Source organism: Diadema antillarum, unplaced genomic scaffold (genome assembly GCF_040938485.1).
Source record: "Diadema antillarum isolate AM-2024a unplaced genomic scaffold, OU_Dant_1.0 seq00000460_RagTag, whole genome shotgun sequence".
NCBI lineage: Eukaryota > Metazoa > Echinodermata > Echinoidea > Diadematoida > Diadematidae > Diadema > Diadema antillarum.
The window spans coordinates 2,211,845-2,232,786 of record NW_027271431.1 but is presented as its reverse complement, the minus strand read 5'-3'; the positions used below and the strand labels follow the sequence as shown (position 1 = coordinate 2,232,786).

At 38.2% G+C, this 20,942-nt stretch overlaps 2 protein-coding genes across 2 annotated transcripts in view; one reads left to right on the top strand and one right to left on the bottom strand.

The window, feature by feature from the left end:
• Positions 1-4,263: 4,263 nt before the first annotated feature.
• On the bottom strand, positions 4,264-9,871 carry LOC139733080 (galanin receptor 2b-like). Its single transcript, XM_071643921.1, has 2 exons — positions 9,793-9,871; positions 4,264-5,228 (listed from the first exon to the last, which is right to left on the bottom strand). Exons 1-2 carry the CDS (start codon positions 9,869-9,871, stop codon positions 4,264-4,266), a joined length of 1,044 nt encoding a protein of 347 aa, XP_071500022.1.
• Positions 9,872-10,200: 329 nt separating this feature from the next.
• The window catches only part of LOC139733036 (nck-associated protein 1-like), a 30,858-nt gene continuing 20,116 nt past the window's right edge, over positions 10,201-20,942 (top strand). The window contains exons 1-11 of the mRNA XM_071643880.1: positions 10,201-10,413; positions 14,570-14,677; positions 15,224-15,316; positions 15,967-16,023; positions 16,358-16,500; positions 17,327-17,417; positions 17,864-18,001; positions 18,476-18,524; positions 19,154-19,310; positions 20,076-20,132; positions 20,780-20,876. Of these exons, the coding sequence (XP_071499981.1) occupies positions 10,303-10,413; positions 14,570-14,677; positions 15,224-15,316; positions 15,967-16,023; positions 16,358-16,500; positions 17,327-17,417; positions 17,864-18,001; positions 18,476-18,524; positions 19,154-19,310; positions 20,076-20,132; positions 20,780-20,876 (1,101 nt within the window). The 5' untranslated portion in view covers positions 10,201-10,302. The remainder of the gene's footprint in view (positions 10,414-14,569; positions 14,678-15,223; positions 15,317-15,966; positions 16,024-16,357; positions 16,501-17,326; positions 17,418-17,863; positions 18,002-18,475; positions 18,525-19,153; positions 19,311-20,075; positions 20,133-20,779; positions 20,877-20,942) is intronic.

Sequence of the window (20,942 nt, the reverse complement as noted above, 5' to 3'; positions counted from 1 at the left end):
ACTCACGATCACTATCTGTAAAACGAGAAATTTTCGCGTGCATATTAATTTCGCGAATTTCGCGAGCGCCAAAATTCGCGAAATTAAAATGCACGCGAAAGTTTTTGTCTACACTACATGCATTTAACGCCAGTGGCAATTCGCGAAAGTTTCATGCTGCGAAAAAGAATGTCAGCTCCAATTCGCGAAAATTTCATGCCGCGAATATATCATGTTTTACAGTATATAGCAGATTGGTTGTTGTTGTCGTTGATGTTGTTCTTTTGAGTTTATAGAGCTCTCTGCCGGGTGGGCAATTTGCTCCAATTAAGACATACGCTTAATTGATTAATTACCTGTACTTAAATTTAACTTTAAAAATCTACCCCAAAAAAAAAAAAATTATTGGGGACAGCACATATCTCTTGTATCTACGAATGCAAACTGTGGTCTCTACAAGCGGTAATCACCTCTTTGATCCTATCATGTCACAACCCCTACCTGGGCCTGCCTGCTGACGCTGCACTGAAGATCTCAGCCGTAAACTATCAATTGATTGAATTATTTAAATTTATATAGTTTATAATGAAGTACCAGCGACGGATGATCCACCGATATAGCTTTTGGCTAATTAACCCGTGGGGGGTTGACCCAATGACAATTCTCGTCAACTCGATTGACAAGCCCCCCCCCCCCCCCCCCCCCCCTCAAAAAAAAAAAGGGGGAGGGGTTTTTCACCTTTTTTTTTTTTTTTTTTTTGCTACCACTTTTCTCCCCAAATCAGACTATCGACTCACAAGCAAAAACAAAACACAAAAGCATAAACAAAAACAAACAAGCAAAACAAAACAAAAACGCGAGTCATGCGACCCACGAGTTCGTCATACAGCCCATGAGCTCGTCATTTAGGGCCTAGGCACTGAGACCCATGCATGAGTCCGACAGTAGGCAAACAAGGCCCACGAGTCCGACACTAGACAAAAAGGTCCATGAGTTTGACACTACATTTATAGGCAAACAAGGCTACGAATTCGACACTAAGCAGCAAGAACTTCGGGCCCACGAGTTCGACATTTCGCGCGAGCCCGTATGTTTTTAAAGTGTGTTTGTGTTATTATTTTGTATGTATGAAGGTGAGGGGAATGAAAAGTACAGATTATTGAAGTTCCCTGAGGGCCAAATATTTTGGTCTTCCAAATTCATCGATTAGGATCATTCAGCGAGTTTAAGTGTCATTACTTTTCTTGTGACATTTGCATATTATGCTGATATAGGTGGGTAGTGCTGAAATCTTTTTAAAAATGATATTGCCATTCGTGACTAAAGTTGTTTAACAATATAACTAATTTTTGTTTGCAGTGGAGTATTGTACAAAATTGTGGGTTAATACAATTTCAACAAAAATAAACCAAAACAAAACAAAAATTTATTGAGGAACCTACCTGAGAATCACATTTTGTTCTTTCTCTATGTTCTCCTGTCAACATCTTTATTTAATTTGTAAATTCTCCTTGGCAGCAACAACAGATGCGATTTGATTTTACTTGCCTTCACTTCATAGTATACAGCACTTCAACTTACGTACGTGTTTCAAAAGTAGAAGTCCATGGCCATGAGCTATATGAGAAATTTCGATAACGTGATTCAAACATCGTCGTTGGTCGGTTTGACGGTTTAAAATCCTTGAAATTTATTTTCACCGATTAAATAAAAGAAAAACGCTGCTCGTATACCTGAAAGAGTCAAATTACCTATACGTGACAAAGTGAAAAAAGTCAAATTATCTAATTGAAAAATAAAATGATTTTCACGACCTACTTTTTGCGAGTGTCTCTAAAGAGTCAAATGCATAAATTCGCTGACTTTCAAGAACTCCTGAGGTGCAGCTGTAATCTTATTAATAGGGAATGTCCATCTGATGGCGGCACGCTTCAATGCGTCAACTGATATCACAAACTATAATACACCGATGAGAAAATGCAAAATAAAGTGAAACATCGAAAGTTACTTTTTTTTCCTTTAAAACATCTTTACATTTCAGCATTTCTGCATTTACGAAGTTTTCTGTGTAGTAGCTGTTGGATATACAGGCCGAGATACAGGCCTACTTTATAGTATGTTATTGAGCCTCATAGGGTTTTGATATGAAGTGTAAGCTCATTGAAGTGACATCATGTCATTAAAAGCTCTTCCGCCGTGTCAAAGTTTGCTGTAAAAACGAAATGGGACTCGGTGGGGACGAAAGCCTCTATTTTAGTCTCTCCTCGAGTCTTTCAGTTATTAAGGCGTTGTGCAACTTGTAGAAAGTAATAACTTTTCTATATACATAGTGAGCAAATTTACAAGAGTATAGTGAACAGTAATAGTCCATACTAAATAGTTTCATCTCTCGTATACCTCTCCTCATTCATGGAACTGAAATGTCACACGGATTAATATTAACTATATCAACCTACTTTATTCTCATCGTCTTTGAAAATTGTAGCTGTTTTTTTTTTCTCATTAGACCCCATACAGAATTTAACATCGAGAAACTCAAGTTGAAAATTTGAAATTTCTTTTGTCATCTTTTCTTTTTATACTTCCTATAAACTCCCATTTCACCGAACACAAAACCATTAAATCATTTGATGTGGAAACAAGAATATGTATATGTGGAATGTTGTTTGTGTACATTGTACCTTTCATTGAGATATGTAATTGTGATGTGAGACGTGTTTGTATTGTCATGATTATTTTGGTACAATGTAATGTTAATGGAAACAAACTTTCTGTGTCTGGCATATCGACCAATAAAGATGAATGAATGAATGAATGAATGAATGAATGAATGAATGAATGAATGAATGAATGAATGAATGAAGGAAGGAAGGAATGACGAATGAATGAATGAATTGAAGAAATCAAGTTTGAGGCTGATGTTGCTCTCTGCTTTTCCATTTAATCAAGATTTCAGCCTGTCATGATCATGACCTTCATTAAGATCTACCAACAAAACACATTACAATAATTATCTAGATGGTATATTGTGCCATGATGTAATCAGTGCAATATAATGTTGTACAGTGTAATATCATATAATCGTTAATACAGTAAAATATCATATAATCGTTAATAATATAAATCTTCTAAAATATTACCTTTGCACAAAGCAATCATTACAATGTACTTCAACACAAAAATGTTACATGAACATTATATCTCATCTACAGAAGCATATCGTGTGATATACAAGAATCAGGATCGATCCCTCGCCTATACATCACTACGAGTGGTCTCCTCCCACCTCCCTGCATATTCCAATGTGTGCTTATACTTGACGTTTGACTCTCTCCATGATACCAGATACCGTGTGTGCTCTCTATAACTCTTCCTTGTGCGTCTTCTTCTTCTGTTGGTACAGAGCTATCATAAAATTGTCGTGGGTCGAGATCAGGAGACTTCTGAATGTTAAATAGTATCTATCTCTCAATCTCTCTTTATTATCATTATTTCCAGGATTCGGTGGCACTACAGATTGTTTTTGTCTAAAACTTGTCATGCTCCAACCAACTGTCCTCATTAATCACATTCAACATTTTTAACTCACGTGCAAATCACTCTGAGAAAACAAGTTATTATACAATAAGTATACGCATCCATAAAACAAAGCACGTGCAGGTCTCACGTTCACGAATATGAACTCGACCCTCCCCCCCCCCCCTCCAAGTCCAGTGTGACACTCTCGTGGGAATCGTATCAGTTATCAGTTTTATTACACTGCAAATAATATCAACATAATTTTTCACTGTTGACACAACGGGGCCAAAGATTCATACCCTTTGTCCTTTTTTTAATCTTCTTTGATTTCGACGTTTTTTTTTCCACACATTTTTTTTCTGTCAGTTCCTTCCTGTATATAGTTTTCTTCTGTTTAGATTGATAATAAGTTATTCTGTATATCATAGGCCTATCTTTTCCAGTGCTTCTGTTTCCTTGTCAAAATCACTTGTTCTGTCATTTCAAACATTATTTGAGAATGGTGTCAATGTATGTCGTATTCAATGTACTCTATTTGGAGATTTCACTTCCTTTACGTAGTTATACGCACTTTTTCGGGTTGCTTATTTTCCGTCGTTAAATGTTTCTCATTACATTTTGTGTGATAAATTTAGATATTTAGAGGACAGTTGCTTCTTTTGTTAGGTAAAATTGCGCGTTAACACGTATTTACTGATAACAGTGGGATCAATCCATTAAACGTACATTTTTTTTTTTTGGGGGGGGGTGATTTGACCTATACTCTTAAGGATTTTGAGAGACATGATAGATAGCTGGTTGCTTGTGCTGTGTGTTTCTCGACTTTCCAGTGGAATCAAGCGTATTATCAAAGAGCGCTTTGTTTCCTCCTTTGGATGTAGTCTTGAAGATATCGAGAATTGCTCTACGGAACTTTGGGTAGCGCGCTGCGTAGATAAACGGGTTGGCGCAAGAGTTGATGAAGGCCAAAAACGTGAAAACGTAATAGAGTGGACTGAAAAGGTAGGCCGAGAGGTTACCCCTGAGGAAGGTGGTCGTTACAGCTATCTGGTGAGGACCGATACTCAGCAGATATACGAGGACTACAATAGCGGTCATCTTCACCACACGGTTGCGCGCAGCGATGTGGCGCATCGGAGCTCCTCCATCCTTGGTTGCCATGGAAATATGTCGGTTTGCTTGGCGGTGGAGAAACACGGCCATGATGATGTGGGTTAGAGTCATGGTAAGTGCAGGGATACCGATGCGAAGCACGAACAGGTAGTTGGTCACCACATTGCGGTCTTGGCGTGTCTTGGTATCCTTGCACCCCTCGTCCGACACTTCGTAGGTGATGGTAAACAGACTCGATGGCACTGCGCACATCCAGACAGCCGTGATGTAGATGATCACTCGTCGACGAGTGACCCACTGGCTGAATCGCAGCGGGAAGATCACGGCCAGGAATCGCTCAACAGACATACCAGTCAGGGTGTAGGCCGAGGCGTGGATGGACATCCACATCAGAAAGCGAGAAAAGATCACCTTGCAGTATATGGCTCCTCCCAAAGTGTCTGGGACTCCCTTCGCCACCGGAAGTGGTAAAATGAACACCGATGTAAGAAAATCTGCCAGCCCAAGTGCCCCTATGAAGATATCCGTGGTGTGGTGTGTAGCACCACGTTTGAATAAGGCCAGTAGAACGAGTAGATTGCCAAAGATTCCCAGCACGGAGCATATCAGCTGTAGGACTGTCGACCAGGACCAAATGAAGTGCCACACCCAACCAGATCCCTTTATGACACGCACTGACGTCACAATGAACAACGTCGCATTTTCTACTGTTTCCACTGTCCACTGTGTATTTACACTGATAGATGATAGTGTGAACGAGATCAGTCCAGCCGTTTCATTAACTTGTTCACTCATCATCGTACGTTGTTGTCGTTGTTGTTTTTTTTTCCAAAAACGATTGACACTCTGGTTATAAGGTGAAATACACTCTAAGGTATATAAGATACGACTGGCACAGCGTGTATTCTGAAATGAAGAGAATATTGATGAAAATAGGTCAGGAAATTAAAAAAAAAATGTTTCTCTTCATCAACAGTTATCATCTCATACTCAATAGAGCAGAGATTTAATGATTGATCCCCTGAAAATGAATATCTTACCCACATTTAGGATATGAATATTTTACCTTGGCGTACGCTGGCAATATTATGCAGTTTGTGAGCCACTACAAACCCGGAAAGGAGATACAATAACTCTCACTATTTTGATACTGACTTCCCCTTGGATTCAGTTCACTCTTTCAGACCTTTAGCAACATGTTCATACGCAATATGAGTATAGATTTTAGCAGGGTGGTCCTGACAGAGTTAAAGCTGATATCGGAGGTAGCCTCCGGGATTCAATCGTGGATTCACACACCAAAGACTTAATGACAGATTATAGGGGGAAATTCCCTAATTCGAGACCTTTGCAGATATACTATGAAAGTCTTCCAAATTCAAAACAATTACTACATCGCAGGATCGATACGTGCATGCGTAGAGCATGATTCTCTAATTTCTCAATTTTGTGAGGCAACACAGTGAAAACTAAGTTCAATGATGAACTTTGAGAAAATTCAAGTGATGTTTTCAAGTCTTGTTGCCAAACTAAGGCCATCATTTATACATTCAGCTTGATTACTAGCACATTACGTGTACATAATCCATACACTAATGCTTGCCATTGCAGGATGGCACTGAGATGACCGGCCTGAAAGAAAAGAATTAAAGTGTCCCTATTGTTACGTAGATAGCAAAAAAAAAAAAAAAAAAAACCCGGATGATAGCAACCTGAGTAAATATACGAATAAAGTAAACGCTATAAGGGAACATACTATGGTAAAAGTATCCTAGATGATGATGATGATGAAACAGCATTTATATATAGCGCCATTTTATCTGTAGAAACATTCAAAGGCGCCCGGTTCCCACAATATGTCACACATCATTCACAATATGGACACGTTATAATAGTCTACTCGAGCATGAGAGGAGGAAAGGAGTTGTAAAAGTAAAAGCCAAGCTTGAAACGACATACAATCAATCATCTGACACTCTCACATAAAGGTGACGAAAATTTATGATCTGATCGGGAAGGCTGCTGTCTAGAAAGTTTTCATGTTAAATATAATTATGGACCCTACCTTTCGCTGCAGTGGCGATTCTGAACAGAGCAGTTCGGTAAATTCTGACCGTTGCGGAGGTTGTCGAGATATTATGCTCGCTTCGGTTTGATTTGAGTCTTTATATCGAAATTTCAAAACCTAATGAGAGACCAACAATGGTGCGTTTGCTCAGGATCCTAATTCAATAATTGTACATCGTTGACCTATATAAATATCGAGTATACATGTATAGGTAGCCATGCACTTATTGATATTCACATTTGAAACATGCACCCAATTAACCCCTTTGTGTTACATCTGTTCCTATTTCTTTCATTCATTTTTGTAATCATTTTCAGGTGAGTATACGGTAATTTATTATTTGATTGTTGTGTTGTAGAACAATGTAAGAATAAAGTCAGATTGTATATAGACCCTATTTTCTGTTTCTCTTTCCTACTCGACCGTTACCGTCCTTCATGATAAATAGGAAGAAAATTTTGAATTGTTTGCTTCAGCACAGACATGTATAATCGTGGTTGAATTGAATCTGACTCTGTTTCTCTGAGAAGTATACATGGCTAGGAAATATTATGGTCTATTTCTCGCGCGTTCCACTGCTGATTGTCCTATGCACTGAAAAGGAGCAACAATATTGAAAGATAATATCAATTAGACTCTGCAATGGTCATTATTAGCAACCGAAGGGGAACTTCTGTGTTATTTTCGCAGTGTGTGTGTGTGTGTGTGTGTGTGTGTGTGATCAAACAACATTAATCGAACTGATCAACTTGAATAATACGATGTAAGAGCTTTGTAAGCATATTGCTGAGTGTCTTCATATATTTCTTTCTTTGCATATATTTTCATTCCTTACATTTACGAATCTCTAAAAAACAGCATTGGTGAGTGGCATACTCGCTGGGTCATATTTTCTTTGGGGACATCCCACGATCTATGACATTGAAAAAAAAAAGTCCATGAGTCATACAGCCTCGAGTCATCACAGCGCAGGAGTTCAAGTAAAACAGGCCCACGAGTTAGGCACAAGGCAATATTATATACATTGTATCCAAGTTCATGGGTCTGTTTTTTATATCGATCTCTGGGCCCTGTTCACTTAGTGTCTATAATAGTTCGTGTGCTGTATGACTCGTGAGTTATATAAGTCGTGATCATGGGTTGTACTCATTGGCAGTATAATGACTCGTGGCAGTATTGCTAGTGGGCGGTATCAAAATGACTCTTCGTTTAGTTTCGTGTCGTTACGAAACGACTCTTGGACTTTTGACTCGTGGACGTCTAGCTCGTGACGTGCAACCATTTCTTGTGTGTGTGTGTATGTGTGTGTGTGTGTGTGTGTTTGTAAATATTTCTTTGTATCTTTGAATTAAATTCGAATGAAGTCTACAATATAAATTTTTATGCGTGAGTATGTGTTTTTGAAACATACTGTATGAATTATTAAAAAAACCCCCCAAGAACAACAATAACATCAACTATACGTCAACCACAAAATCATAAAACAATAGGAACATTATTATAAACCTGAAGAACATGTTGGAAGCGAAGTGTCTGAAGAATATATCGCGGTGTCGAGTTGGATGATAAGCGCCCTGCTATATAATCAATGTTATCAATATTGTCACCCTCTGCATTTTTATGATCGCAACTGCTGATCTACAATCTAACAAACATGTCCTAAAAAAGAAATGAAACCACTGGGATTCACTGCCATCCACTGCTTTCCGGGCAGCGACACTATATACCACCATGGTATCCCTGCTTGCCTGCATGCAGTGACGCGATGATCAACTTGTTGCATAGATGTCAAAGCTCCGAAATTTCGACATTATTAAATATACAGTCCGAGGCAAAGAGACTGTTAAGCAGAGGGTGAAGATAATGGGGTATGAGTTTTCTTCAATTTGTCTCCCTCTGTACAAATCAAATATGTAAGATCACAACTGCTGATTTACCAGATTTTTTTTAACAAACATGTCGGGAAAAAGGAACCAGAGGGAATCTCCAACCTGTCATCTACTGCTTTCCAGGCAGTGACATTGTACCCCCAGGATATATCCTCCACCCCACACCCCACCCTAGCCTCCTGCTCTGTCACTGCGCCTATACATGACACTATAGTGTTAGCTGATCTAAATGAGAAATCACACTATACGACTAAATAAAAGAACTTAGTTTGTTCTTATTTTTACCACTGGCTTTTGCAAATTGATAGATAACCAAAGTATCGTCTTCTTTTCTAAATGAACAATTTTCAAACATTCAATCCAAGGCATGCACCAGATTGTTGACTTTCACTTCTAAACATGCAACACGTGGCTCCCGGTCGTGATCCCCCTCCCACCCCCACCCGCTCAGTCGCTGCATGCGCTTAAATATCACTTGTATAGTTTGCGCAGTAAATGAGAAAGTCACGCAACAATATTGCGGAATTATAGTTTTTGAGGTATTTCTATTTGCAATAGACAACAACCGAAGTACCGTCTTACTTTTCTTTTATTTGCATTTTCTAGATTTGCTAATATACCCATCGCAGGGCAGCCTCTCAGTTCTGGCGGCTTTCCGAGAGGGTCCTCCTATTTTATCTGATTTGTAAGTATTGATCTTGCGTTTAAAGTTTCCTTTCCATTGAATTTTAATGGAATTTGAAAACTTCAGCAATTACTACATGAAATGGAAATATTACCAAGTAGGCCTATACTAAAAAAAAAAAAAAAAATCCAATATAAGTCCTCTACTTTTTGTATTCAGTTGTTAGGTCTATACATATAATAATAAGTGTGCAACGAACGGATTCAGCTTTTGTAAATATTATGCTTATAATTTTCCTATACAACATATGTGTCAATCTAGGGCTGTTTGTTTATATGTTTGTGTGTTGTTGTGTGTTCGTTTGTTTGTTATAGGTGAGTGCCCAATTGATGCGAGCTGTGCTGTTTGATGCCACGCCCCTTTCAATATAAATTTTCATTGTCAGCTGATCATGTAGCGATCATGGTCATTGAAGTGTTGAAGGAAATAAACGTCACTTGAAATGGAAATTGTTGTCATTGTATGAGCATGGATGATGTATACCATACAGCCACTGGTGGTTTGTTTACCCCATGGAGGTAGGCCTATAGGTACTGTACCTCGGGTTTTCCCTTCACTCCCGCCGCGGTCAACGCTCAGATCCATTACAGCGGAACCCGTCGGTGAGGTTTGCACCATGGCACTATGATAACCCCCGTTATCATTGTTGTCCTACAATCGACTCGCCAACATCTTCCGCATTCGGAGATCTGCCTGAAGTTAGCCACTATATAATAACGACAACGTACTGGATTATTGAAATAAGTACAAAAACAAAATGGCAATGTCACTTAGATAGCAACTGATGGGTAAATTAAACGTTTGAAATAAAATAATAAAATGCTATTACTTCACAAAGCTTGAAATAGATAATTAACCGTGGATAATTTGCGATTACTTCCTGATCGAAAATTTATTGCTAACTTCAGTTCTGTCAATCACTGATCTATGAGATGTTCGCATAGAGCGTCGAGCAGACCACACCTGTGACCTGTGTGCGAGTCTGATGTTCTGCGGGAGAAGTAATCGGCAAAAATCTCTCAAATTGATGATCATTCAGAAACACCAACATGTCTGTCAGAATGCCAACCTCACAAGGGCAGATGAAGCTGGCTGAAAAGCTGACCATTCTGAATGATCGCGGTGCAGGAATGCTTGCTAGGCTATACAACATCAAAAAGGTAAGTCCCCGCCGACCGCCTTGCTTTGCTGAGTGATGATGCTTGCCTGTGTACTGTTCATATGTATTACCGCTATGCCTATATGGCGCTTCAGCATCAGGACAGTCGTACAGCTTCATAATGAAGGGCCAAAATGGCCCACACTCAAGACAAGGGTACAGACTTGCCATGCTATAGACCCTCTATATGGTCTATCTATTGAACAGTGCCTCCTACACCCAATTTTCACACAGTTATGACATGAACTTAACCGCAGCAGCGACCCCAGGCAATACGTTGTCGTTACTGTGTTACAGCGCCCCGCGCCGGGGTCATTATGAACTAGCTATGGTATATGAATAAATTTATATGGGTTGACTAAATGACTATCCTAGTACAGTTACTAGTAACGTTAGATCTTCGTATTACCTATAATTCTCCATTAAATTTAAATTTTCCAAACACAAAGTTAACACTCCACTTAGTCTAGTATAATTGTGTTAGAGGCTAGAGCCTAGTCACTAATTTACATCAAGCTCAAGACATAACGAACGGTAAAATTTATGTATGCAGTGAGTAGTGACTTGAAGCTTTAAATTTAGCAAACAGCTGAATAAATGTAGAATCTAGACAAGGGAAGCTCCGGAAGATAAGTTTTATTAGGCCAAGTAAAAAAAGAAAGTAGTTTCTCGTCCGGGTTTTTTGAGCAAGGCGATGAGGGAGGTCCTTACTATTTGATATTTTACTATTTTTTCGAGGATTGTCAAAATGAAAGTAACATGCGTTTCTCGTCCGGTAATTCTGAGAAAGGTAACGAGAGAGGGCTTTACTATTTTCTATATCCAATTTATGAAATGAAATATCACTCTGGTATGCGGTAGCTGCGTTATGAGAGACCACTGGTCCCAAGTGTATGTCTTGCCAGCACTCTGTGCATTTTCAAACAAATAGATATAAATATTATGTACCATACTTGAAATGAAACTTCATGCATGCAGAAATACATTTGCTTTTCCTTTCCACTACAGATGTCAAGGGAAAATGACCATCTTAATACTGGTATTTAGTGTTGTAATGGCATTTCTGATACCAGTGTACTTGCAATTCTGATGTATTGTGCTATTAATTGAAACAGGTATAAAACACTCTATCAACAAATGTACGACTGAAATAAATTCCATGATATTCAAAACACTGCTTTATTTATCATTGGTGTTTGTGACTTTTTGTGTCCACACAGCTGCGCTGTAGGCCTATCTGCATCTCTTCACAGTACAATGTAGCACATTCAAGTGGAAACTGGCTGGTACAATGGATGTCAAAATGATACTGTTATGGCATTATAGCATTAAACATTTAAAGATGTTTCTTCATGTTCTAAAAAGACATTTGATAATCACTCATCATTTGGATGATGAATGATTCAATCAAACTACAGGTGATACGACTCACGGCCGTGTCCATGAATTTACATCGTATAAAGAAAAGTATCCCGCAGAAATACGAGACAAACCAGAATCCGTGGAAGAGTTATTCATTTTGTAGATACACCCATTTAATAATTCTACATTTGCTGGAAAAGCGCATTCATATTCTCTTCAAAATAGAATACTAGTATAAATTATATCGCCGTCAGATGCAACGTTACAGAGCAGAGTGTTTGGGCCTTTACACATTTGAATGTGTTCATGCGTGCGTGCAGACAGCTGACAGACCAGGGGGATGGGGACCCTGACAGCTACAGTACAGACACGCATACGCGGCCGGCACGGCCACTAATGCACTGGCACCGTACCTTCCGACACTGCACACACATGCACATAGTCACAATGACATGAAAATGTATACATACAAACTCGATACAATCCTCACAAGCATTTGCACAGTACAATTCATCCGCTTAAAATATGAGAAACGGGGAATAATACGGACAATGCGCAAAATATGCGTGGAATATCAGCGATTGTTCGAAAAAAAAAATGTTGCCGCTATCGCGTTCACAATGTACCGAGTGCGCTGTACATTGCACAGCCCAGGTCAGGCCCGCCGCGCGCCCATCCAACTACAGTTCGACTGCTTTGTGGGTCATTCCTTCTTGCCGAGCTCGCGCAGTGTGAAATGCATGCGTTACGCACTACAGAAGCTACAGCTGTACTAAGCAGAGGACGCAAGGCGTATTTAGCAATGAGAAATCACAATTGGTAGGTGAATTGTCGATATTTTTTTTTTTTTCGGCGGCCGAAAAAATAGTAAATATCAAAAAAGTCGATGCGGCAACTGAAATTCGATGCGGGCGGGGAGCGGGCTGGGACGAGAATTATGAATTTCTTGGTATTTTCAGCGCCATTTTGAGAATAGTAAATAGTAAAAAAATCGATGCGGCGGCCAAAATCGATGCGCGCGAGGACGAGAAACTGGTTTCTTTTTTTACTTGGCCTTAGGCTGAATGTGCAAAATTTGTTGTAAAATTTACTATTACCGGTACTGATGATGGTCTAAGTCAAGTAAGTGCAGTGTTAACCTGTTCTTTGCGGGAACCTGGTGGCCTGTGTATCATTATGTCTATGTGTGGGGATTTCAGAATTCAGTAGGGAACAGGTTAATAGTGTAGACAACACCTGGGCACTGTTTCATCAAAGTTGTCAGCCCTGACAAGTTGTCACATGTCAGTCTCCGACAATCGCCACAGTAATGGCTACATGAAGTATACTTGAGTTTTGTTATAATGCAGAAATATGTTTAAAGCCTAAGGACAAGTTCACCTTTGTACACGTGGGTTGAGTGAATGCAGCAGTAGAACACATCAGTGAAAGTTTGAAGAAAATAAGATGATCTGTTCAAAAGTTTTGAATTTTTGAAGTTTCAGTGCCACCAGTGCTGAATAAGAAGACTAGTATTACAGCTGTGATGTCACATGACATGCATAGACTGATACAAAGAAAATATAATGAAAATTCAACATATTTTCACATTTCTGGCATCATGAAAAAGCACTTGACTTGCCTCTTTCAGAGGGCAGGGAGAATAACATTACCCATAACGTACATCATTAATTACAAGTCGGTGAAATGAGTACTTTTTCCAAAAAAAGAAATTTTGTGGAATTCTCTCTTTATATTTTCCTTATATCATTCTATGCATGTGACATCACAAACTATACTTGACACTTTTGTAAGATGCTCAATTACATATATTGTATGTAAAATTTCTTAATATTCATTGATCAAATGTTTATAAATATCATAGAGCATTTCAGTTCTAGCTGAGTGAAATTTTAGCATTGTACCATAGTTCTGCAGTTTGTCCAGTGCTTCAAAACAAGTATAATTTCACCAACATTATGTACAAATGTTTGAATAAAAGGAAATGTTTTTACAGTGAGTAGGGGAGCAATGTTTCAAATCAGCTCAAGCATTGCAATACATACACTTAAATGTATGATAATCATGACTGATGCAGCCAACTTCTTTGTATCCATGCTACTGTGGGTCCACCCTTACATCTTTTCTTTGTTTTATACTCATTTTAAGGTAAAACATAGTTTCCATATGCCCGAAGTGGTATTTTTTGCTGTGAAATGGACACATTTTATGTGCATAAGAATTGTGTGAAGTGATGCGGTGATAAGTCAGTTTAAGTTGGGTAACAATAGAAATGTGAAATATCAGCCTAATATGTAGCCAGAAGTACTGCAATCTCAGAGCTTACCAGATCAAGGTTGCCACGTACAATAGAAAATGTTTTATAATTGACTATAAATTGGGCCATAGTAGTATCCATCGATGTTCCTTGTGAGAGTGAATCACATGCAGCTTGTTGGTAAATACTTCTGCTAGAGAGCATGATCGATCATCGATTCACATACTGTACAACATTGTACTTACCCACTACCAAACAGGGTGGGCGCTTCAGGAATAGAAGTCATTTAGTGCAGTCAAAATTGTTCCTGCTGTTCTGATCTCAAATTACTTCAAAATAGCTCATTATTTTGGCAAATTGGATCAGCCAGACAAGTTTCTTGGTAGACCCTTTCAATATATTGCAAGCAAATTCCAAATAGTAGAAGATGAATTTTGAGCCCATCTGAGGATTATTTCTTACCTTTAAGTCACAAGTGGATGCTTTTGTGATGATTGTGAAATGATTTGATGTCGTTCTTACACTGTACCTACAACAGGCATGTCAAGACCCGAAGTCCAGACCAGCTTTTCTGTCAGAGAAAAGTCTGGAATCCTGCCTGAAAAACATAGTCAGGAAGTTTCCTCACACAGAAAAGAATTCTCATGTAAGTACCAGGCATTGTGCCAAATACTCCTAATTCTTTTCTTTCTTTCTTTCTTTCTTTTTGAGTTTGAAACAGTGTTCATGAGGTTAAGGCATAATGATAATGAAAAGATATGAATAAGTTACATTGTAATTGGTTGAAACAAATGCATACATTGTTTTGTGTTTCCACTGTAGATCAAAGCAACAACTGTAATCTGTATGTACATGCAAAGCCATTATAAATCTAGGTTGGTCTCCTTGCTAAATGGCAGTGCAAATAAGGGAAAGACTTATCGACTAGGTTAATATAGCCATGCATAAGGTGCTTTGAGGAAACATTTTTGTTTGTTCTCTCCAATTACTAAATTATTGATTAGTGCAGACTCCGGTCTGCAGTCAGCACAATGGGTACACTGTGCATGGTGAAAAGGAAGTATTCCAAATTTGTAATTTAAGGAACAACCCTCTAATGATCTTCTTGATGTGATGTACAATGATCTGCTGACCTCATGTTCAAAGAATGCATTCGTAGATTGTTTATGTGAGTTCTTTTTACCACCCACAGGGTCAGTTGAATCCCATAGACCACCGGAAAGCAGAGATTCTCAAGGTTCTCAGCGTCTACTACATGACATTCAGAGATGTTCTGGACTACAAGGTAAGATTATGGGTATCTCACAGGGGACTGTAAGCAGGACTGATTGTATCTCCCTGTCCCATAGAGATATAGTGGTGATGTGGTATACTGCCTGGTTAGTGGTCATTAGATCACAAGTTCAAATCCCAACCAGTGCAAATGCACAATATTTGATTAATGGAAATTTAATCATAGATATCACCATCTTTATTACCAAAACATGTGAATCTGAGTCTGATTTTGGTTCTAAAAACACCTTCTGAATGGCTATTTCTGATTATTCTTCCCTAGCATTTTGGAGAAAATGTATGATTAAGTGTAATGAATCAAAGGTCTGCATTGTATAACTTTCACAAAGCATTGTATCTTATATTATGAAGAAATCCGGTAGCATTTTAATAGGAATAAGCAGAGCTCAGGCAGCTTTGATGAAAGCATCATACATTTTTGCTAATTTTGTTTTCATGTATTCAATATCATGTGGAAGAGTGAATAACAAATTGAAAAGCAGATAAAAGCCAGTGATGGTCTGAAGTATTCTATAATTGCTCTACCTTGTATTCAGTATGATGTAAATTTCTTTCATTACAGATAGGTGTTTACTGCATTTTCTTTGCTTGCATTTCTCTGTTCATGCAAATAGTCTTAAAATGTTATCTGCTTTCTCACAGGATCATGTATCTGAACTCCTCACTGTTATTGCAACGTGCAACACCAACCTGGACATTGTGAGTATATTTACGGTGTGAACACACCCCCACTTGTGACCCTTCAGAACTCATTTCATTTTTTGGTGGTTTTAAAAATGTTTGAAAAAATAAAAAATTGGAAAAAATATTGCATGTGCCTATTTCCATTCATATTAGTGTGTTTACTCTGTATTTAGATTTAAATCTATAAGAGTTTGTTTCAGCGTACCAATGTACCCATTTTCACTTGTAAAGTTGTGGTGGATTAGTGGAGGTTAGAGGAGAGATCATGCAATTCTGAAAACATATTTTTGTGGATTAAGAGGATTTCATTAATATTCCTGGTGTCACTTCTGACTGTATTTTGTGGCAGACCTGCAACTTTGACATGACCAAGAACTACCTGGACCTGATAGTGAAGTATGTGTCCATTCTGCTGCTCCTGGCTAGAGTAGAGGACCGTAAAGCCATGCTGGGTCTCTACAACACTGCCTATGACCTGGCTAACCAAAGGAGGTATGTGTGCACGAATTTTGCTCTCAGCTAAACTAAAGTTAGAAACTAGACTTTGAAATTTGTGAAGAGTGACAAATGAGGTGATCTGTTCAATCTGTGATCGGGGGCAATTGGACATGTAATTTTTTTAGATGTTCATTAGAGCAGATTTGACATATAATCTTAATTGCATATCGACAGCAACATATCGAAAATGACTGTCATAGAAATAATGCATAAAACAGTCAAATTTACAAGGTTCATGTCAGTTGAATTTTTCTTTTTAACAGTCATGATGTCATCAAATTAATTAATAAAATCAATGACCCTAATTTGCAAAGCCAAGATGGCATCTAATCAAGGAGATGTTATCTTATAGAAAGATTCATATGACATTGTCTAAACAAGTACAAAGTATGAGAACAATAGGCTATATGAAATGAACAATATTGTGTGAATATAACACAGTTCACAGAGAGTTGGCAAGAAGTTCACAATATGAATGTTGATCAATCTCTGGACAGACAAAAGCAAGTATGCATATATTTAAAACTAACAGTGGATGCAAAATTGTGTGAATTTAAAGGCCGTGAAGGAGCGAAATGTGAGAAGAAACTGTAGGCCATATTTTGGAGATGAAGACAAAGAATATTACACTAGTTTATATGATTTGTGCTAAGAAATTTTATCCTCCGTTCTTCATTTCAAAGTAACCCTGTCAGAATCTACTCTATTATATTTATGTCTTATATATGTGTTATATATGACACAAAGCTTGTTTTGTCATGGTACATGGTGTTCGAAATAATTGATTGATGAAGCACTGTTTCTTTACTCCATTCCGTAGTGAGCCAGCCTTTGCCAGACTGGGCACCATGATAACAGAATATGAACATCCGATGAAGAAGCTAGCTGAGGAGTTCATCCCTCTTGAAAGGGTAAGGGCGGTATGCTCCAGTGAAGGTTGCACTTTGATCTTCAAGTGTGACAGTTGACACTTCTGTCATTGAGTGTATCTGCAAGTGTATAGTCACTTGGTTGAAGTGTTTGCAGGAAGTTGTACATGTAGATAATTATGAATCAGGAAATTGAAGCATGCGAGGCATCTTGTAGCAGTTTCTCTGGTATGATTTTGTGTTTTTTTAATACCCACTGCCAGATTTTTCCATGGATATTCTGTTCATTACTTAAATCAATGTATATGGTTATTTGAATACATTAGTTTTTGCTTTATAAGCTAAAATAGACTACCAGGTTTAGAGAGAATTTAAAGTGCCTGTTGTTTGTTTTGTGACTTTGAAAAACGTGTAAAGAGGTTTTCATGGAATATTTTTGAAGCAGACTTACAGTTTATTTCAATGTTCCTCACTGTTCCGTCCCCCAGTGTGTAGCCTCTGCCCTGTTCTCCCTCCTACACCTCTACCCGAGGCGCAACCTGACTGCAGAACAATGGCGCTCCCAAGAGATGCTGAGTCTGGTAGCCAAGCCTAATGTCCTCCTCAACCCCGCACAGAGTGAGACGGTAAGGATTTCTCTAATCATGTACTTATTTTTGTTTATCTTGAACATGTCAAAAACCAGCACTGCTTCTATGTAGGTTGTGTATCTTATCAAAATATGGTGTGTGGTTCTCTGAGTTCACTGATGGCCAGCCAGATGGTACAATGTAGTAGAAACCGTGTGCATATACTGTCGTGCCATAGCAGAGTGTATATTTAGTATGTGTTTTGTCAATTGAACTGGTTGCAGTCTTATCTTTACATTGAGATACAGTTATGGGCGTTTCCCACAATTCTTTTGATGCTGTTAGAATTTTCCTTCTTTTATTTTCATGGCACTGATGATACACTGATGTCATAATGAAAACATAGTTGATTGGTCTATAAACTGAGGTAAAAGCTTCTCTCTCTCAGCTTGAATGTAGAGGATAGCACCTCTCCTTACAACATGATTGCACTTTGACTAAGATTACAGTATTTCATCTTTTTCATGACAGATGAGATGTGAATATCTGTCTCTGGACACATTGGAAAGGTGGATCATCAGTAAGTATCAACAATGTAGTGGTAAAAACTAGTCAAATTCTTTCCAAACTAATAAGTAATAACACACAAAATTGTTATGAAATATTGTATTGAATCGATCATTATTGTTTTTACTCTCTGTCCAGATACTCATTGACTTGTACGTTATGAGCCTCAAAGCTTTAATAGATGACAGTTTGTGATGTGATTTAAATAGAATAGTGATTACTTTACATGTTCCAATTTCCTTTTAGCTATTTGTTTTAAATAGATATTGATATGTATTTATTCATTCATATGTTCATGTATGCATTCAGACATGCATCCCAAATTACCCAAAATGTTATTACTACTTTTGTGTGTGTGTGTGTGTGATCATTTGTATTACTGTCTAGTCATACATTTTTAAAACAGAGTCCCTGTACTCTCTGAAACACTCAGTGATTGTTTTAATGTGTTATCTTCTCAAAAATAGCATCATTTGAATGTTATGATCAATAGAAGGTGCTTGATTGCAAGTTATAGCCACTAACATTCGTCCTAAGATGTGCAGATATATGGTGCAGTGATTTGCATCAGAGCAATCAGCTGTGATTCTAACCATTCAAATGATAACTACCAACCCCACCCCCTCATTCATGAATTCACAGTTGGGTTCATGGTGTGCCCCACCCTGCTGACTACCAACGAACGTGCCCTGGCCCTCTGGCGCCCCGCCCTGCAGAGTTCCTACTGCATCACCCTGTGCCGTGATGAGGTCCTGGTCTTCCACAAGTACATTGAGGTCTTCTTCAACTCCATCAAAGGGTGAGGGGAATCCCGTATGGCCTTCAACTCACTTGTAGCTCCATGGAATCCTGGAGTCTGTCATGCTGTTCAAGACTTTACATTACTATATACGCTGAATATTTCATGAGGTTTTTATTTTTGTAAATTTTGCAAGTCAGGTGATATTCGTGAATTAAAAAACGTGAAAAATATTAGTTCTCATCCCGACATGAATGTGACATGCACAGATACAATTTTGTGTTCATTACTGTACTTCACAATCGCGAACTCAACCACTCGTGAAATCGTTGGAAAGTCTCGATTCATGAAAAAATTAGACCCACTAAATATATAGCATATACAGTATTTAATGCATAAATATCCAGCTGACCAATCTTTGTGATCCTGATGAAGATAGCTAAAATAAACATTTGGCCCCTATTGTATCTTCTTCAAGAAAAGAGATGATTACCTCTGTTCCAGTCAACACCTTGTACTACATCACACAAGGGTGGCAGTAAGTCACTGGTGAAGTTGTCACAGTATGAGTTGTTCGTAGCAGTCAATAACACTACTCCAAGGAACCCATGTCTTTAAAACATTACAATGTAGTGCACATGGTCTGACAGCATGCCCCTCAGTGCTCATTTCAATACACAATATTGAAGGAGTGTAGGTGGGAGTGCATTACCTTACTCAATGTGGCCTGTGGCCAATAATCTGTGTACACTTATATATTGAGATGATTTGAGAAGACTTACTGTCATCGCTAGATCATGTTGTATGTCTTTCTTTGTTTTGCAGATTCAGTAAGAAAGCAGCAGAAGTGAAGGATGCAGCTACTCATGCTCTGTCCAATGCGTAAGTCATATCACATCAACTTCTCATTTTTAAAGTTTATTTACGTGAATCTAAGTCATGTCACATCAAATATTTCAAATATTTTCTACTTTAATCATAGTCATTATCAGTTAAATCCAAGTCATGTCACATCAACAATTTGAAGCGTACTCGGTATTCTGCTTAAATCCTTGAATAAAGAAGGGTGAGTCATCCTGTACATGAGCATTTGCCTACATGATACACCACAAAGAAAAGTATGGAACTCCCTGTTTTGTTTTGTTTTTGTTTTTTGTATTTTTATGTTGTGAAAACTTCTTGTTTTGTACTCTGTGATTATGCGTAGTCCACAATCTTAGCGTACTTTTCTTTCTTATGAATGATTAATAACTTTAGCACGTAGAATACAATATTCATCTTCTTCATTTGTACCTTAATGATATGTATCAATTACTGTTCATAAGGAGCAGCAGAATCTTTTATGAACCTCAATTTTTTTCATCATACTTGTTGAAATACACATACTCAGAAGTACTCCACTGTCTTTCATAGATACAAAGTACCTCAAATTGCATTTATTCTAGTTTCTTGGAGTGTTGTATTATGTCATTAAAAAAAAAAAGACAAACACACAAATATGACATTTCTTTGATATGAATCCTATGTAGCCCCAGCATGCACAAGGAGAGAAGGAAGTTCCTGCGGACAGCTCTCAAGGAACTGATTACCATCATCTCTGACCAACCTGGTCTTCTGGGGCCAAAGGTCAGTGACAGCCATCTCACTTTCAGAGTCACTGCTATCACTCCAGCCAATCAATATTTTTCCCTT

Coding starts and splice junctions, on each gene's coding strand:
- LOC139733080 (XM_071643921.1), bottom strand. CDS start 9,871: ATGGTGCAAACCTCACCGACGGGTTCCGCTGTAATGGATCTGAGCGTT. Junction 5,229..9,792: donor GAGTGAAGGGAAAACCCGAG/GTACAGTACCTA, acceptor CCTGGTCGACAG/TCCTACAGCTGATATGCTCC.